Source organism: Sphaeramia orbicularis, chromosome 13, assembly GCF_902148855.1.
Source record: "Sphaeramia orbicularis chromosome 13, fSphaOr1.1, whole genome shotgun sequence".
Lineage (NCBI taxonomy): Eukaryota > Metazoa > Chordata > Actinopteri > Kurtiformes > Apogonidae > Sphaeramia > Sphaeramia orbicularis.
Window position 1 is genome coordinate 17,565,630 of NC_043969.1, and position 17,305 is coordinate 17,582,934.

The 17,305-nt window shown below is 38.2% G+C and overlaps 1 protein-coding gene across 1 annotated transcript; it reads left to right on the top strand.

Annotated features, from left to right (window-relative positions):
• The first annotated feature begins 1,269 nt into the window (after positions 1–1,269).
• On the top strand, positions 1,270–17,256 carry bace2 (beta-secretase 2). The gene is made up of 9 exons (XM_030152801.1): positions 1,270–1,819; positions 7,166–7,254; positions 9,169–9,385; positions 11,578–11,709; positions 12,383–12,517; positions 14,859–14,960; positions 15,368–15,517; positions 15,615–15,783; positions 16,591–17,256. Exons 1-9 carry the CDS (start codon positions 1,529–1,531, stop codon positions 16,830–16,832), a joined length of 1,527 nt encoding a protein of 508 aa, XP_030008661.1. The 5' UTR covers positions 1,270–1,528; the 3' UTR covers positions 16,833–17,256.
• Positions 17,257–17,305: the final 49 nt, after the last annotated feature.

Consider the following 17,305-nt stretch of genomic DNA (forward strand, 5'->3'; position numbering starts at 1 on the left):
GTTAGAAATATCAAAATAGTTACTACTGAGCACTGACAGGAAATCATACATGGACTTAAATTTAATTAGTTGGGGTATCCTCCAGTGAAAGTTCCACCCACTTCTATTGGGAGATTAACTTCCTGCATCAAGACCACAGGACTCTAACATAGAACCTGACAACCTCACAAATTCAAGTGGTGATTCAGTCTTGACAAAACATGCCAGTGAGATACAGGGCCACTGGTCCTTTTATTATCATTATGATTTGTAGTTTTTATCTTGGCATTGCCTTTTTTTTTTTTTTAACTGGGACCTAAGTAACTAATTTAAGTATTCTCATGTGCCATATACTCATATAGGATGACATTAAAGTTTCCAAGAATTCCAGAATCCTTAAACTTTTTGAATTGGCTTAAATGGATTAACATGTACTAAATAATTCATGGTCACCAAAGAAGTTGTAGCAGTAGTAGTTTATAATACGTACAGTGGAGTACTGAACATTTCAAAACATGTTCAGTTTGTATAATGGCTGATGCTCAAATACAATAGACATTGGAAGGTCCTGTAACCTAAAAAGCCTTAGAGACATTTCCCCTATTTTGTCTCAATTCTGTTTTTCAATGACGGCCTTATGATTAAAAGGATAAATTAATAAATTGAGTGAAACTTGAAAATAGAATAAAATATATATTTATGTGCTATATGTCAAGACTAATTTTAATACTTTTAATACGCCACTTTCTGTGGCCTTCAACTAAGTTTCTGATGTAAATAAAGCATGGCGAAAATTTCCTTTGCTGTGACAACAATTTTAAAACAACTCACAGGAAATTGAATTTGCTCAGTAAGTGTGTACAAGAAAAAAAAATACAATGTGGAATTTAACAAGAACACAAGCGACTCACACAGACAGTAGACAATACTCCTCTGTCTTGCAGGCGGCGCGTTCACATCACAAATTATTTACAGTCTATGGTTCAGATCCATCCTAATTTTGATGGGAGGTTGAGCACGGTTTGATGGAAAAAAGAAAGAAACCAACAGGAAGTAGAAACATCCACTTTGCCTTCAAAATAAAAGATAATTTGGAATAACCCAAACTTTCAAATGTAAAATACAAGATGATAGAAAAAAAACAAGAGTCAAAAATATTTTTATGGTCAGGATATAAACTTCTCTTTTATTTTGTTGTGATTACAATTAACAACCGTTTGCGCCTCTTTTATTTTGAAGTTAGTAACCGGAAGTTTCGTCCTGAGTCAATAACTTCGTAACTTGACAGAAGTGGATGGAGGCGAAAGTTTGAGTAGAAGTAAATGGACTTCAGACAGACGGGTGTTTTCCGTGACAGTCACACCAGTCAGCGATGTCAGTATGTTTAATCTGTTTTTGACGGTTAAATGGGAGTGTTTCCATGATGGCGGACACCACAGTAGAAGCGTTTCCATGATGGCCAAACTGAAAACTTAAGGAACAAAGTTTGAACAAGCAGCTGGAGACTTTTCCCAGACGTTCCCAGTTTTCACCGCAGCACCGCCGCATCATGGCCCGCAATATTTCGCTTTCGATATGGGCATTTGTATACAGTTTGTGCTTCGGTATGTCTGAGTGTTACTTTGCTATACCACTTAAAATATACGCAGGGAAGTACAACGTCTCCTCGTCGGCTCTGAATGTGACTTCGCTCCGGGGAGTAACGTCTGATGGAGGCGGCCTCTCCTTGGCCTCTGACCCGACTGGGAAAGTCAACTTTCTGGACATGGTTAATAACCTGGAAGGAGACTCTGGAAGAGGCTACTACATAGAAATGTCAATTGGTACCCCTGGTCAACCGGTATGTATTTTCCATTGTGCTTGTGTCTGGTTTATATCTCTTTTTTTTGCCATCTGTTGAAGAAATACTGACCACTTTTTAAATAGGCTTTGATTATTATTATGATTATCACCTGTTTTTTGCTGATTAAAATACATCCGTTTTCTGTCCTGTTTTCTTTCCTTTCCTGACACTTATTTCCATTCCCTCCCTCCCTGTTTCTGTTTTTTTTTTTTTTTTGGGTGACTGAATTTACACAGGGTCATGTGTTGCGTTCACTGACGGATGACAGGTCTGCTGTCCCTGCTATGTGTGAATAGGGGCTGGTCTGTCCTCCATGTGATCCACTGAAGTGAAGGAACCTTCATGAGTGTCACAGTGACCTGGGTGTGTTTTTTAACATCATCCTAGGGACAAAACTGAAACATCAAACCTATCTATGCATAAGGCTGATGAAGAAATGCACCCAGTTACTGTTGAACATGACACGTATGTTAAAGATGTATCCGTTGTAGTTTAATGAATCTATTCTTTGATCAAACAAGCTGTTTAGTCCTCAGACTGCTTGGAACTACCAGATCCAGATAGTGTCATTGCTGTGGGATGCAGTAGTCAGTACAAATGTTGAAGCCTTGGGGTCTGTAGGTAGACTAAAGCTTCACTCACATGCACTCACATGATGCTGCCTGTGAGGACCACTGCTTCTTACCAGGCAGCTGACAGGGATTATGAGGCTCCCAAGGAGCAAAGAGCAGCCCAAACAAAGAAGTACAAGGCCTTAATTTGCTGCTTATTTTGCCACGGTTGTAGGGAAAGATGCCTGTGTAATTTAATGTTATCATTTTATACTGCTTGTTATACAGCGTGGCTTACAATAGCATATTAATGATTTAGGATGACTAAATGGTCCTGGAGGGATTGGAAAGAGGGTTTTCACATCACTATTAAAAATACATGCTGCTTAAGGGCTTGTACGGTTAAGGCTACGCTGTGACATTTTGTCATAAGTATGTGTTTAATATGCAGTTTAAACAAAAGGTGAATTATCTCATTAGTTGCTGGATCTGTTGTTCTTGGGCCTCTCAAGTTAAAGAGATCAGAGCTTTGAAGACTCCTGGGTGGCAGTGCTCACAGAGGCTTATCAGTGCTACCTGCCATGTCACTGCCCTGTGTCAACTCCACAGAAGATACTGTGACACCACTTGCCAAGCTCAAGTTCCCACGAAACTTTACAAATGATTACAACGTAAAATAGGCATGTTATTTTATTTTTCATTCCTAATGCAATGCCATTGTATGAGACGCCCAACAGGGTAAATGCCCAAGGCTTAATATCATTCGCAGCAGTGGATCTTCCCCATTAGTAGTTTTCAGGGTGTGCTAAAAGCGAGTAAACATATATATTTATATTTGAATATACACACCACATCACCTGACACATTGTTTATAAGTTATTACAGCTATTATAAGAATATTATCAGGATTATTTCCAAGTAGATATAAATAACCATTAAAATGATAAAAGTACTCCTATTTTTTTAGTCATTTTATTCAGCAGCTTTCAAACAGACCAAAATCATTCCCTGTAAAATATGTTTTGCCATTTCACATTTCTTTCAATCTGCTCTTTAGAGTGTTTTTCCTTATTTGATAAAACATCATTTACCTAGGTGCACAAGGACTAGTTCCCTATACTGGAAGATTTCAATGATTTGTCTTTTCCACTGTTTATTTTTTTTAAAATGTATGTAGTATAAGACCATAGTGATTGTATTTCGTAGATGGAACAATTAGAATGAGAGTCATTATGGTCTCAGTTGTTGATCAATAATAGAATCATTAAAGATGCCTGAGCCTCGTGAGCCGTTCCAAGTGTTTTATACAGTTAAACAGTTTTTTTTACAACAGCCTGAGATAAGAAATTTAAGTGTAACCAAATAATTAGGCTATCTGAACAAATATTTATTTATGTATCCCATCATGTTTGGTGTTTAAATTTTATTATATGTATATTTTTTAATACTTGCTTACTAATTTTTGCATACAGAATCATATTTGTAATCTAGGGCTAGTAACTTACAATTACTTTATTTGTTGTCGTTATAATTTGAGGAAAGCTTAACAAATAATCAAGTAAAAAGCTGGTGAAAACTGATGTTTTTTGATTAATCCAAATATGATGACTTCAAACACGTTTGGTCCGCAACTCAAAGATACTGAGTTTACTTTAACAGGCTCTCAAACTTTAAGAAGCTAGAAATCAGACAATATCGACTTTCATTTTTCATAAAAAAAAAACAAAAACACATCCACTTTTCAAAAGAGTTTCTGATTTCTTTAGCCTAATGATTAAGAACTAATAATCTGTAAGAAAACAAAGTTACTGAATAACTCTCCAGACTGTTAGTTGCCACATAGTTGAAATTTTACGCTACAGCTTCTTTTTTTGTCTTAGAAGTCCCTGTAGTTCTATAGAAAATGGAAAATGTTCATTAAAGTTTAAAAATATAGAGGAGGTGTTCAGATCCATTCATATTTCTGCCCTGCTAGTCCAGCCTTTACACTATTCTACTCCTGTACACTAAAAGCTTAATATTCATGCCAGCATGGATCGGACTCCCACAGTACAGATTGCTCAAGCAGTGCCAAAATGTTCCCTAACTCAATACTGTTGAATTATACTCTCAATATTATTCTGACTAAATGATGATGTGATTACAGCATCGTGGTGTTAAATGAGGCACTATTCAAATGAGCCACTAATTGGCACATCTGTTAGCATGTGGCACAGCCAGGCTGAGGTGTCGACTGGAGAGTCTCACATCTGCTAATTGTTACAAACAGGTAGCAGATGCACATTGCCACCGTGGAGCCACCGCCAATTAGAGAGTGAGCACTCAACTGCAGGCGGCTGCAGACTGCCTCAGCAGCGGGGGAAGAGATTTGCCCGAGGCTCAGCAGCCACGCTATGGGAGGATAGTGTGACTAGAAAAGATCGTCAGTGTGGGGATAAGGAAATGCCCTGTTTCCCGTCCTCCTCCACCACAAGGTCCCAGTGTTTTTCAGTCTGGCTTGTTTTGCCAGTTCAGGCCTGTATGAGTGGACTGATGCCATGTGCATGGTGGCAAAGGGATGGGACCAGGGCCAGTTCAACCAGCAGGAAATGATAAGCCAGCTCAGACTTCCCCATGCCTGAGTGCACTGGTCTGAAACAAAAGGTTGATAATTACTGTATTCTTTCATAATGATTTCTTGCTTTCTTCAGCGTGACAATAGGATGCTAGGCATTAAGGAAATTTTTTTATGTATATATCTTTGGTTTATCACTGAAAATATTTCAGTGCAGGCATTAACAGTCTAGTTAAAACAATTAGAAGAGCTGAAGAGCAAAGTTTCTGAAGGTCCTAAAAAGCTTGTAATCCAATAAGTCTTCACTTAAAATGTGAAATATGATGCAAATTGCATTTAGAGTTTGAAGCCTAGTATATCCTATGCAAGAAAACGCTCAAATTTTGAACTTTGAGTGTAAAGTTAGAAAAAACAAAGCTGCTGTAAAACGCTACCAGAAAACACCTGCCATCACTTAATACTGTTCAGTATTTACATCCAGTGCATCCGCATCATAAGTCTGGCGCCTGCACGACGAGATGTGAGATGCCTCTTGAAAAGTCTTAAATGGAACAATATGAAATCCTCAGAAACTCTTTTAAGGAAGTAGATTTGTTTTTCTTGTGACTATGTCACATTCTTTGGATTTTTAGATAAACTACTTCCTGCTGATCTTGTTTTTCTCAAGAAATGATAATACTGTTTTTTTCCAGTTTAGATGAGTGAGTAGGATAAGCGAGTATTTTTACATATAGGGCGATGCAATGTCATATAGTTTGGCATGTATGTTTGTAAGTTGAGTCATCAGGTGGTTGTGGTGCATTAGGTTTATGACCCCATCATGGTGAGGAATGCTTGCTAGTGAGTGTTAATGTGTCCACTGCTCAGTAGTGGAGGTGACAGGAGTCCACTGGATAATTAGTTCCTGCTCGTTGACTTCATGCCTCCGAGACAACATTATCTCAACTGCTGTTCGCCGGTCCCTACTGTGCACATGACACATCGCAGGATGGCCGGACGGGTCATACACTCATGTTAGTAGCTAGAGGCCATCATGTTTGACTCATAGATCACACATTAGGGAGCAATTAAATGAGAGAGGTATTAAAATGTTTTGCTCATTTGCAAAGCTTTTTACACCTAAATAGAATCAGTAATTGTATAATAAACTGTAAATAAGGGTTAGGCCATTTATTGGATCTGATATCCACATTTTAATGATTATCAGGATGGGTATTTTTTAATCTGATGTCCAAAAAAATTAATTAGTGTTAAAATTTGCTTCTTCTGTGTGTCACAGCATATGATAACATCATGACAGGATTCAACATTAATGTTTGTTTTTTTGTTTTGTTTTTTCTCACCCAGTCTGTTAATTGGGAAAAAGTCCAAATTTACCAGCTCCTGAACAAATTGTTAGTATTTATTAGCAGTTATTAGATGACAACAGAGCCTAAAGTTAATTGTCATGCTTAATCTGCATGTACAGCTCTCAACAGAGATGAGAAAGAAACAAGATCACCCACTCTGCAGCTATTTTCATTATAAACTCTTGAAAAAACAATGCCCACTCAAGGAAGTCACTTTTCTAGATTTATTGGCGCAACATGGCATTTTATCTGCCCTAGACAAATGTGCAGGCTAATTGTTGCACCTGAAATTAATAATAGCCTTTCAACACTGAAACAAGAAAATAGCATGTTTTTATTTACTACTACATAATTTTAAAATTCCTGTATTTCATTGTGAAAGTTGAAAATAAGTATACTTAAAATATGTTAAAATGTACTTTCTTTGATTGATTTGACAACCAGATAAAAGACATTTCAATGATGTTTTTTTTGTTGGAGTTCTTAAATTTTGACACAAAGATTTCCATTTTTACTGTAAATACAGTATATATAATGAAATTACCTGTCTTGATTTCTAACAATTGTTATCAGTTTAAGCTCAGAAAAAGACATCAGTCAGTCCCTATTTTAAGTACCCAGTGACTGATCTGATGTTTAATGTGGATGTGCAGAACACATTTAATGCTTTTTCTCTTTCTAAAGGTGACTATTTCCACCACTTTAATACTATGTTGTCATCTTCTTATTAATAATAGTTTTACCGTCTTGGTTGAACTTTAGTCTGCTTATCAGTTTATCACATTTCCACAGCTATTTCTTCTTTTTTTAACCCTGTGACTCAGGTGCTTTTTAGACAAAGGTGACATTGGTTTAAAGCTGGTAAGTGACGCAGTTGTTTGTTTTTCAGATGAATATCCTGGTGGATACAGGCAGCAGTAACTTTGCAGTGGCTGCAGCGCCACACCCTTTCATTACTCACTACTTCAACCCTGCACTGTGAGTGGCTGAGACACACCTGTAATCCACTCCACACTCCTGTTCCAAGAATTACTGTTAGCACGATATTCTAGTTTTACAAAGTTTAACTTACAATAGTCTTATCAGAATTCCCTATGTTTTCCATTTGTCTTTGGAGGAAGCTCTTTTATTACAGATTAGATTAGATTAGATTAGATTAGATTAGATTAGATTGAACTTTTTTGATCTGTTGGACAGAGCCCTCAGGAAATTGAGGGTTCAATAGGAGCACAACACCAAATATACAATGTAAGAAATATTATATAAGAAATGTAAGAAAATAGTAATACAATAACTATGAAAAACAGTGGTGAAAAAACAGGCAGTTGCACATTGTAAAGTAATAGTAAAAACAACAAATAACAGCACAGTAATAATAAAGTAGTACTAATTTTAATAATAATAATAATAACTAGCTCGTTGACCCATGCTTCCCCTCGGGTTCTAGATCCTCTGATACACTTCAGTCCTTTACTTTCTTTACTTTCTAGTTAAATTCCACTGGCATTTTTAGTTGAATAACCTCTTAACTGGCATGTCAATTCTCCGAGGTGTGTCAGAAAAGTTCCAGGACTGGTACCACAAAAGATATATTTGAAATCCAAAGTACAAACTACAAGTTTTCCCCTTCAAAGTAATCCCCCTGGAGTCTAACACACTTTCCCAGCCTTCTCTGCCATGCCTACATACACTCCTGGAAGGATTCCTCCGGGATCCTCTGCAGCTCCGTCATCACAGCCATCTTGATGTTGTCCACGTCTTTGAAACGGGTCCCCATGATGACCTCCTTCAGCTTGGGGAAGAGGAAAAAATTCACATGGAGCCAGGTTGGGTGAGTAGGGAGGTTGCTCCAGCACAGCGATGTTCTTCTCGTCCAGGAACTGTCAGATGCTCAGGACATTGTGAGCAGGTGCGTTGTCATGGGAAAGCAGCCACAAGTTGTCCTGCCACAACTCTAACCTTTTCTCGCGCACTGAACAAAGCAAATGCCACAGGATCTCTTTTTAGATATGCTGGTTGATCATCTGGCCCTGTGGCAAGAGCTTGCAGTGGACAATGCCCGTCACATCGAAGAATGTGATCGTGACTTTGACTTTGGACTTCGACTGTCTTGCTTTCTTCGGCTTTGGCAATGTCGGACTCTTCCACTGAAGGCTTTGGCGTTTGGTCTCCAGGTCGTATTTGAAGATCCATGACTCATCACTGTTGATGACTCTCTCCAGCAAGTCTGGTTTTGTTTCTAAGATGCTCAAGGATGTCCTGACACCTGCATGCGTCGATCCTTCAGGTCATCGTTCCGCAGTTTTATAAAAGCATGTGAAAAAAAGTTCAGTGGCTGCAGAGAACTGAGATCACAGTTATATACCCCAGGGGGATTACTTTTAGGGGAAATCTTGGAGTTTGTAGTTGAAATATATCTGTTGTGACACCAGTCCTGGAACTTTTCTGACATACCTCATATGAGTCTATGATTCTGGGCATAGCAATGTGATTGTAAGGCTATTGTATTCCAAAATGACTAATATCTCCCAAAATATTGTTCCCATCAACTTGCCATTTTCACTAGTCTCTTTCTTGAGCAAAAATACATAAGTATGCCAAACTGCAGCAGTCAGCTCTTTCTGGATTTTGTGTGACGCCCGAGACAGACAAGTCCACTTCCCTTTTATAATATAGATAATGAATAAGAAAAATAAATTGACAATGAAAACAAAAAAAAAACAAAACATTGCACACTGGATACAATAAACTATTACACACCTTAAAATTCACAGTCAGAGACAGAAATCAGGGTAAAAGTAATTCTGCTCTTCATTCAAATACTTTTTTAAGAATTATCCACCATGGACAACACACTTACATTTTCATTTTTGTTTCTGCCTTTCTTTTTAGCTCCAGTACTTATGTGTCCACTGGCATAGATGTGAGTGTCAGGTACACCCAGGGAAACTGGGAAGGTGAATTGGGAGTTGACCAAATCTCCATCCTTAAAGGCCCAAATGGGACCATCAGCATCAACATAGCAGCCATCTTGTCATCAGAGGGCTTCTTCCTTCCTGGGATCAACTGGCAGGGCATCCTGGGACTGGCCTACCCGAAACTAGCACGGGTAAGTTATCCATTAACACTACGATGAGTAGAGACAGCAGATCAGATTGTATTATATACTATACAATTAAACTTATTTCATTTGGATCTGATTTGTATACCGGTATTTATGACTATAACGTACACCAACTCAACCTTTTTCTGCTGCATAAAAACTAAACAAAAAAAAAAGGCAGAGTATTTTTTGGCAGAGCATATTGTGTTACATAATTCTTACATGACAACATATTCTTGTAGGAGGCATAGAGGGAATGCATAATTTCCTTGATATTATCAAATTTTATTGTCTTCTTACTGACTGAGGCTCTTATCTGGGTGTAGTCATGGACATTTCACATGACAACAGAAAAGGTTTCTTGTTTATGATTTATTTCCATTACCGAAGGGTGTAATGCCATTGCCTTATAAAGTTTTCTGACTATAACACTTTTGTACTGCTCTGGTTTGTCAAATAGTGTTAAGGAAAGGAATTTCATGCAATAGTTAATCTTTGTTTGATAAAATATTATTTAAACAAAAAATTGCACTGTTTTAGCCTTGTTTTACAGTTGGTCCAGTTTTACTGTTCATCTGTTGGACAGTTTTTTCTCTAAACCAGTATCTTGAGAGAAATTTGGCAGCATCATAAACCTCAGGTGAATTGAGGCTGTCCCTTAACTTACATCAAGGAACTTTATTATGATCAGTCCATATCCAAATGACAGCTTGTTTAAAAAAATGGAGTTTAAAATTTTGGTTGAACTTTAATAATATGTAATCTATGTTCAGTGTAAAAAAAAAAAAAAAAACAAGCAAAGAGGTTTAAATGTAATCTATATTCATGGTATGCCAGCTTCATTTTTTCTGGTGCAATGTAAATTTAGGTTAAACTATTATTTGGTTTTAACAATCAGTGCTTGTTGGTTAACCCAGCCTTAGTCTAGATGGGGGAAGAATTACATAAGCTTAAACTGTGACAGTACAGTCTTTCATTCAGGGTTGATTACAGCAACCTTTGGGATCAAATGTCACACTGACCACTTTGTACTGCTGTTGTGTCCTGACTATTCAGGTTCAACCTGCCTAATGGCTGTTTGTCATGCGTGACATGATAACAGCGCTGACACGAAAACCTACCAGAGCAAAACACGAGTGAGGGCGTCCTTCAGTAGGACAGCGTATCACTGTTCCATACTTTTAAAAGTTACCTAAACACACCATACATACACATAATTATTTAAGTACAGTTTAATTTGTAATTGTCACTGTCAGTCTTCTTGGTGCTCTCAGAAACTTGTAAGATTATGTTTGTGTAAATTGTGGGTTTTTTAGCCACATCAAACTTCTTATTATCAGGTAACTTTATGAAACCTGCTTTAGTCACACTTCAAAGGTCTGCCGTCAGTCAACTCAGCATTTGTGGAACTAACAACAAAGTGTCATTGTTCAACTCTAGCACAACAGATTGTGATACTGATGTTAAGTGTATAGTTATTTTCCCTGAATCAAGACAGACAGCAACACGCAACAGAACTTTTTATGAATACAGATCACTCACATCCAGCATCTGTTATTTATTTTGTATGTTTTTGTTGCTTCTTTTTGTAAACTGATGTTATATTAACTTAATATTGTCAAGTTCTCTATTGTTGTCCTGTGTTGTGTCACTGAATAAATATTTTTTACTATTTTGCCTCTTCAACCCCCTACCCTCAGGGAGGAGGTATCGAGTTCTGGGGAGCCGAACAAACCGGCTCAGAGACACTTTTTTATCCCTGGGCTATAAGGCTTTTAAATAAGTAAACTTGGGGTACTACTTTTTTTTTTTTTTTTTTTTAAACTTTTAAAGCTTTTAAGTTTTAACTGTCTTGTCTAAATATTTATTTTGAGATTTTATTATCACTATATTTTTTTAAGTCTTATTTATATACTATTGTGTTTTTATCTTGTTTATGCTGAATTGCACTGGGGGGGAGGCCTGCACAATTTCATTGTAACATGGAGTACAATGACAATAAAGTTTATTCTATTTTACTGGAACTCCCTTTAAACATTTTACATGTTTAATTCCTTAATTTACTTTTATGAACTTGTTTTATACTCACAGTATTTATAAAAAAAAAAAAAAAAAAAAAGAAATTACTAAACTGTTAAAACTCACTGCTCCAAACCATTAACATGAACAAATGGTTATTTGTCTTTTCTCTCAATCAGCCAGACTCCTCGGTGGAGCCCTTCTTCAACTCTATGGTGAAGCAGCTGGAAATTCCTGACATCTTCTCCCTCCAGATGTGCGGTGCTGGACTGTCTGCCAGCAACACAGCAGACCCCGCGGGTGGAAGTCTTGTGAGTGTTTAGGAGGGGTTTCCTGGAGGAGCCCGATTAAACACATGAAAATGGTTTGATTGTAATGTTTGCTCAAAGGCAAGAGTGATTTTTCTCAAGCTTGAAGAACTTCATAAAGTAAACTAGTCATGTCCTTTCGGCATATGAACGGAGTGTTTTTTCATTAAGCTGTATATTCCATCTTTGTGTGAAATCTGTGTCTCTTTTTATAAATCTCTTTCTGTGTTGAATATGCTTTCAGAGTTGGTACTTTCATGGTGTTAATTCTGTTCTTCACTTAGAGAGGATGGTGTGGTTGGGGTTGAGCAGACTAAGGAAATCAGATAGCACAGCTTAGTGCATTTTAGAAACATAATAGCTGATATCCTCCTTTTCATTGTGGTTTGCCTATTGGAGGCTCAGGCTAGTTGGAGTGCTGGAGCTAATTAAGCTAAGATAGTATCCTGCTGAGACCAGGTCTGTCACTGTTATACACAAGGCCTCTGTGGCTCATTCAATGTCTCCCCATCATGTGACCTACTGATAGAGACAGATGGATAAACTGGCAGGTAGTGTGTGTCTGTGTAGTTAACTGCCCTGAATGCCAGAATGTGAAGGGTTGCACTTTTGGGCATATCCTTGTTAGATTTTGAAGTAAATGTGTTTTTTTGTTTTTTTTTTCTTCTTTCCTCAGATCATGGGGGGTGTTGAGCCAACTCTGTATCGTGGATCAGTGTGGTACACCCCTGTTATAGAGGAGTGGTACTACAATGTAGAGGTTTTGAAGCTGGAGGTTGGAGACCAAAATCTAGATCTGGATTGCAGAGAGGTAAACATTTAACATTAAGCTCCACTGAAAACTCTCATGCAAATATGTACTGAATTCCTAGTCCAAGTTACTGTGACACCAAGCATTATCAGAACAATATTTTATACAATCTGCAACACGTTAACCTGAAAATCTACGTATACTCTGTGTCAGTCATGAATTCCATCTAACCAGCTGTTAACCAGCAATGTCCAAACTTCGAGGGGCCAGAATGAGCTAGTATGTGAGCTGTTTTACATGATTAGTATAATTTGAATATGTGAGTTTGTTGACATTGAGCAGAATTACTTCCTGGTTTAGAAGAATTTAGTATACAAGTAAATATACTTAACAGCCAGGAAACTAAATACTGGAGGATCATGTTTGGCGAGTTGTTCTGACTGCAAGGCAAGGAGTGATAGAGCAAAAAATAAATTATGTCCAATGAGACAATGCACATAAAACAAGTATTATCCTGCTGCTTATTAGATCCAGATTTTTGTATCCTTTTTAATCTTGCTAACTAATCTACAAATGTGAATACTTCAGCACTAGTTAGTTGGTTAGTGGGTATCTTTGAGCTTAAGTCAGATTTTCTGGTATCAGGGATTCCTTAGATGTCAAATTAATGAATGAATTCATGATTAAGTGAATTTAATGTCCACAAACATTGATTTAATTTGATTTATCCTTCTTGTTATATTTATATATTATACTTAGCTCTTGGTTACTGTGTTACTGTGATGATCATAATTCTACATAAAACCCACCTCTACATGCTACTCAGCCCTAGATTTACCTGAACTACTTGAATGAGAGATGATTTGTTTAAAATTCAGACACCCCATATACAGTTTGTTATTATTAAAGGCATGCCACAGTTTAGGCTATGTTACACTTACTTGGAGCCTTACTTTAATATCTGGAAATTGTAGTTTTTCTACAGCTTCTTATGACCTTCTGCTCATGTGGTTGTATACTCATATTTAATATTGTTGAATCTGTCTTGTAATTGTCAGATGTTATCAACACAGCCTTTAAAGGGGTTATAGGAAGAATTGATATTCCAATGCTCTGAACTATTATGGCTACCAAAACCACCAAGAAATCAATGTATCTAAAGTCTGTGTCATTCACTGAATAAAGTATAAAGCTCATTGTGCTCACATATCTGTATAATGTTATCATCATCATTAAACAAAGTCAGTCAGTTACTTGGACAGTCCCTTAAAATAACATTGTGTTTTACAATTTTCGGGTGGTGGTGCAGTGGATAGCACTCATAGCAAGAAGGTCCTGGGTTCAATTCCAACACCAGTTGATGGGAGTGGGACCTTTCTGTGTGGGTCTACATGGGTTCTCTCCGGGTACTCCGGCTTTCTCCCACCACCCAAAGACATGCACTGATAGGTTAATTGGTTAATCTAAATTGCCCATAGGTGTGAACGTGAGAGTAATTGTTTGTATGTCAGCGCTGCGATGAACTGGCAACATGTCCAGGATGTACCCCACCTTCGCCCATAAGTACCTGGGATAGGCTCCAGCGACCCCCGTGACCCTAGTGAGGATAAAGCGTGTTCAGAAAATGAATGAATTTACAATTTTCATGTGCTGCATCAGCTGATAGTTTACATTATAGGTTTGTTTCAGACAGAAAACACCACAAATTACCTTTGTTTTCCATATTATTTTTGTTGTCAGAAACTAAAGATCTATTTGGAATTGTCCAAACAAGGTCAGAACTGTCAGTTTAGTCTGAACCGTGGATCAACAAGTAGCTACTTAGCAAAGATAATAACATCACATAATAACTTTATGCCTTCATAAGCCCTAAGTGATTTCAGCTTCAGACTCCTTTTTTCCATTTAGAGCTGTGTTCAGTGGAGAAAGCAAAAACTGTACTTTTTTTTATCATTTTGTTACTTTCTTTGACCCTAACTATTGACTCAATAGTCCGTCTAGTGGTCACATTAATCTTCATCTGTCAGAGTAAATGGATTGAGTTCATATCTCTATTATCCAGAACATCTTTGGCACAACTTCAGAGCTCTTCAATCTGAACAATCTAATGATAAATTTAATATTTAATTTGTTAATATTTAAAATAGAAATACAACATATAGCCCCTTTAATCTCTTCTTAGTACTTTGTTTATTGTTCTGGACTTAGCAGGTAAAAACTACAGCTTTCCACAGACTGGAAAGAGACATTTCCTATGATGGGTAGGCAAGATGTGTAATTTTTGTTCACCTCATGACAGAATATACTCAATTTGTGCTGCTTGTCTGCTCAAGGTCTTTTATAGGCATCTCCTAAAATGAGAAAATCTTACCTTACTTCACTCCTTCTCACTTTCTTTCAGTATAACATGGATAAAGCAATAGTTGACAGTGGGACGACAATGCTGCGACTTCCTGTCAATGTCTTCAATGCGGTGGTGGAGGCCATCACACGCAGCTCTCTGGTACTGTCTTTCCACAAACCATGATGAAACATTTCTGACAGTAAAGAGATGCAGAGGAGAACAGCACACACTCACTGTTCAAGGGCATTGTATCATAGGATTTTAAAAAAAAGAAAAAAAGGATCAGGAGCTTTTTTTGTGTGTGAAGCCCCATGTTATTTCACTCTCTTAAACATATTTTCACCTTTGATTCTGCATGCTAACAATACACAAGGTTAATTTCGATCATGGAAGCAATTTTTTCAATTAATGTACACATCTTTGCAGATTAATCCCAAATGGGGTGAACGAAAAACAAAACCAGTTTTGGTGCTGACCTTGTCTTTTAGTTATTTGCCTTGTATTCTGTCTCACTGTTTGTTTGTCTAGTGCTCAGATGTTTTTTTTTTTCTTTGTCTTTATTTCAGATCCAGGATTTTTCTTCAGGTTTCTGGGATGGCACAAAGCTTGCATGCTGGATGAAAGGAGAGACCCCTTGGAGGTTTTTTCCTAAATTGTCCATTTATCTAAGGGCCACAAACACCAGCCAGTCCTTCCGCATCACCATCCTGCCGCAGGTACCTGAGCACCGAAACACAAAAACAAGTCATCCCTGAAGAGACACAAACACACATTGTTCCTCATTTGTCTCTGTCACTTTGTGTCATCCTGCAGCTGTACATCCAGCCAATCAAAGATGTGGACGGCATGCTAGATTGCTTTCGTTTTGGAGTGTCTTCATCTGCTAATGGTCTGGTTATCGGGGCCACTGTTATGGAAGGCTTCTATGTGGTGTTTGACCGTGCCCAGCGCAGAGTGGGCTTTGCACTCAGCAGCTGTGCAGGTGAGAGTTTGGTCAACCAGGAGCACATTTAACACAAACAACACTGAAAGTTGTCCTTTTATACCTGTGGCTATCACTGTATTAACAGAGAAAAGACAGAAAACAGTACATACATGCAAGACGATTGGACTTGCCACGTTTTAAATGTGTGATGTGTACAGTTTTTAAAGGAATCTATTTGCAGAAATTGAATATAATATTCCGGTTTTATGTTTACATTTGTGTGTATCCATCTGAAAATAACAGTCATTTATTTATGGCTTGAGAATGAGCCCTTTATATCTGTGTAGGAACAGTAAATACACTGAACACTCAAACCAGGGCCTCCATAGGTTCTCCTAGACACATATACACAGCATACCTTTAAATCCACAAACTGTCTCAGATTAATTAATAACTCTCAGATAAGTAACCCGGGCAGTGTGCTGCTTATTAAAACTCTGAGGTTGACTGATCTCAGAAGGCCACAGTATGACATTCTTTCAAAACGGTAAAGGTTAAACCTTGAATATTGGCACTTCCCTGAAGTCCTGTGCAAATATGAACTTCAGCGCTGCCGACTCTCATCTTTAAGTACAAAGATTACTTTTGTTCTGTATTAAGTCAACAAACTTGGATCAGGTGTAGGCTGAAGGTTAAGGATGCAGGCTTGTGACAGTAGAGTGGCCTGTTTGTAATCCCTAGAATGGCTGGTAAAATCTAGAAACAGGAAGCTGAGCTGTTCCCACTGTTGCTGTAACCACTGAATACAGAAAATGGCTTACATGTGACATGTACAAAGTGAGTGAGATGTGTGTTATTCTACAGTGAGTGGTGGGGTGGCTCTGTCAGAGGTCGACGGACCCTTCTCAGCGGCAGACGTCGCAGCTGACTGCTCCAACCGGATGTTCAAGGAGTCTGTGATGTGGGTCGTCTCCTATGCCCTGATGGCGATCTGCGCCATGGTCCTCATCATCCTGCTGCTGCTGCTGGTCCTGCCCCTCCGACGCAGACACCGCTCAGGCGAGATCACAGACGAGTCTTCACTAGTCCGCCATCGTATCAAGTGACTGAGAGGAACTAGTTGGAGGAACAGGGTGAATGGCCAAGGCGACGGCGAGCAGAGCACATCCACGACAGTGGAGAAAAGGCTGAGGCGTGGCCTACGTCCACCAGTAACACCTGGTTTTGAATGTCACACAGACTCTACACTGAACACATCTGCTCAGCCCATGGAGGTAGATACAGAGACACCAGCTGCCTCTGAAAGGGAAAATCCACCCTAAAATACTTGTGCACTGATTAAAAACAGCTTTTAGTGATGTATATTACATTCCTTCTTCCATTTTCTTCTTCCAGTCATTCTCACTGGTATTCAATCAATATAGAGTCAAAGACTTGAACCATAGATCAGTGACATGTGCACTGTTCTCAGTGAGCACCTTGGAAAGTCATTGATGTCCTGTAACTTCAGGGTGTGTTGAGCTTCTGTTCTATTCTATTACTTTACCCTGACGGTGCTGTCGGTATCGCTTTCTCCATC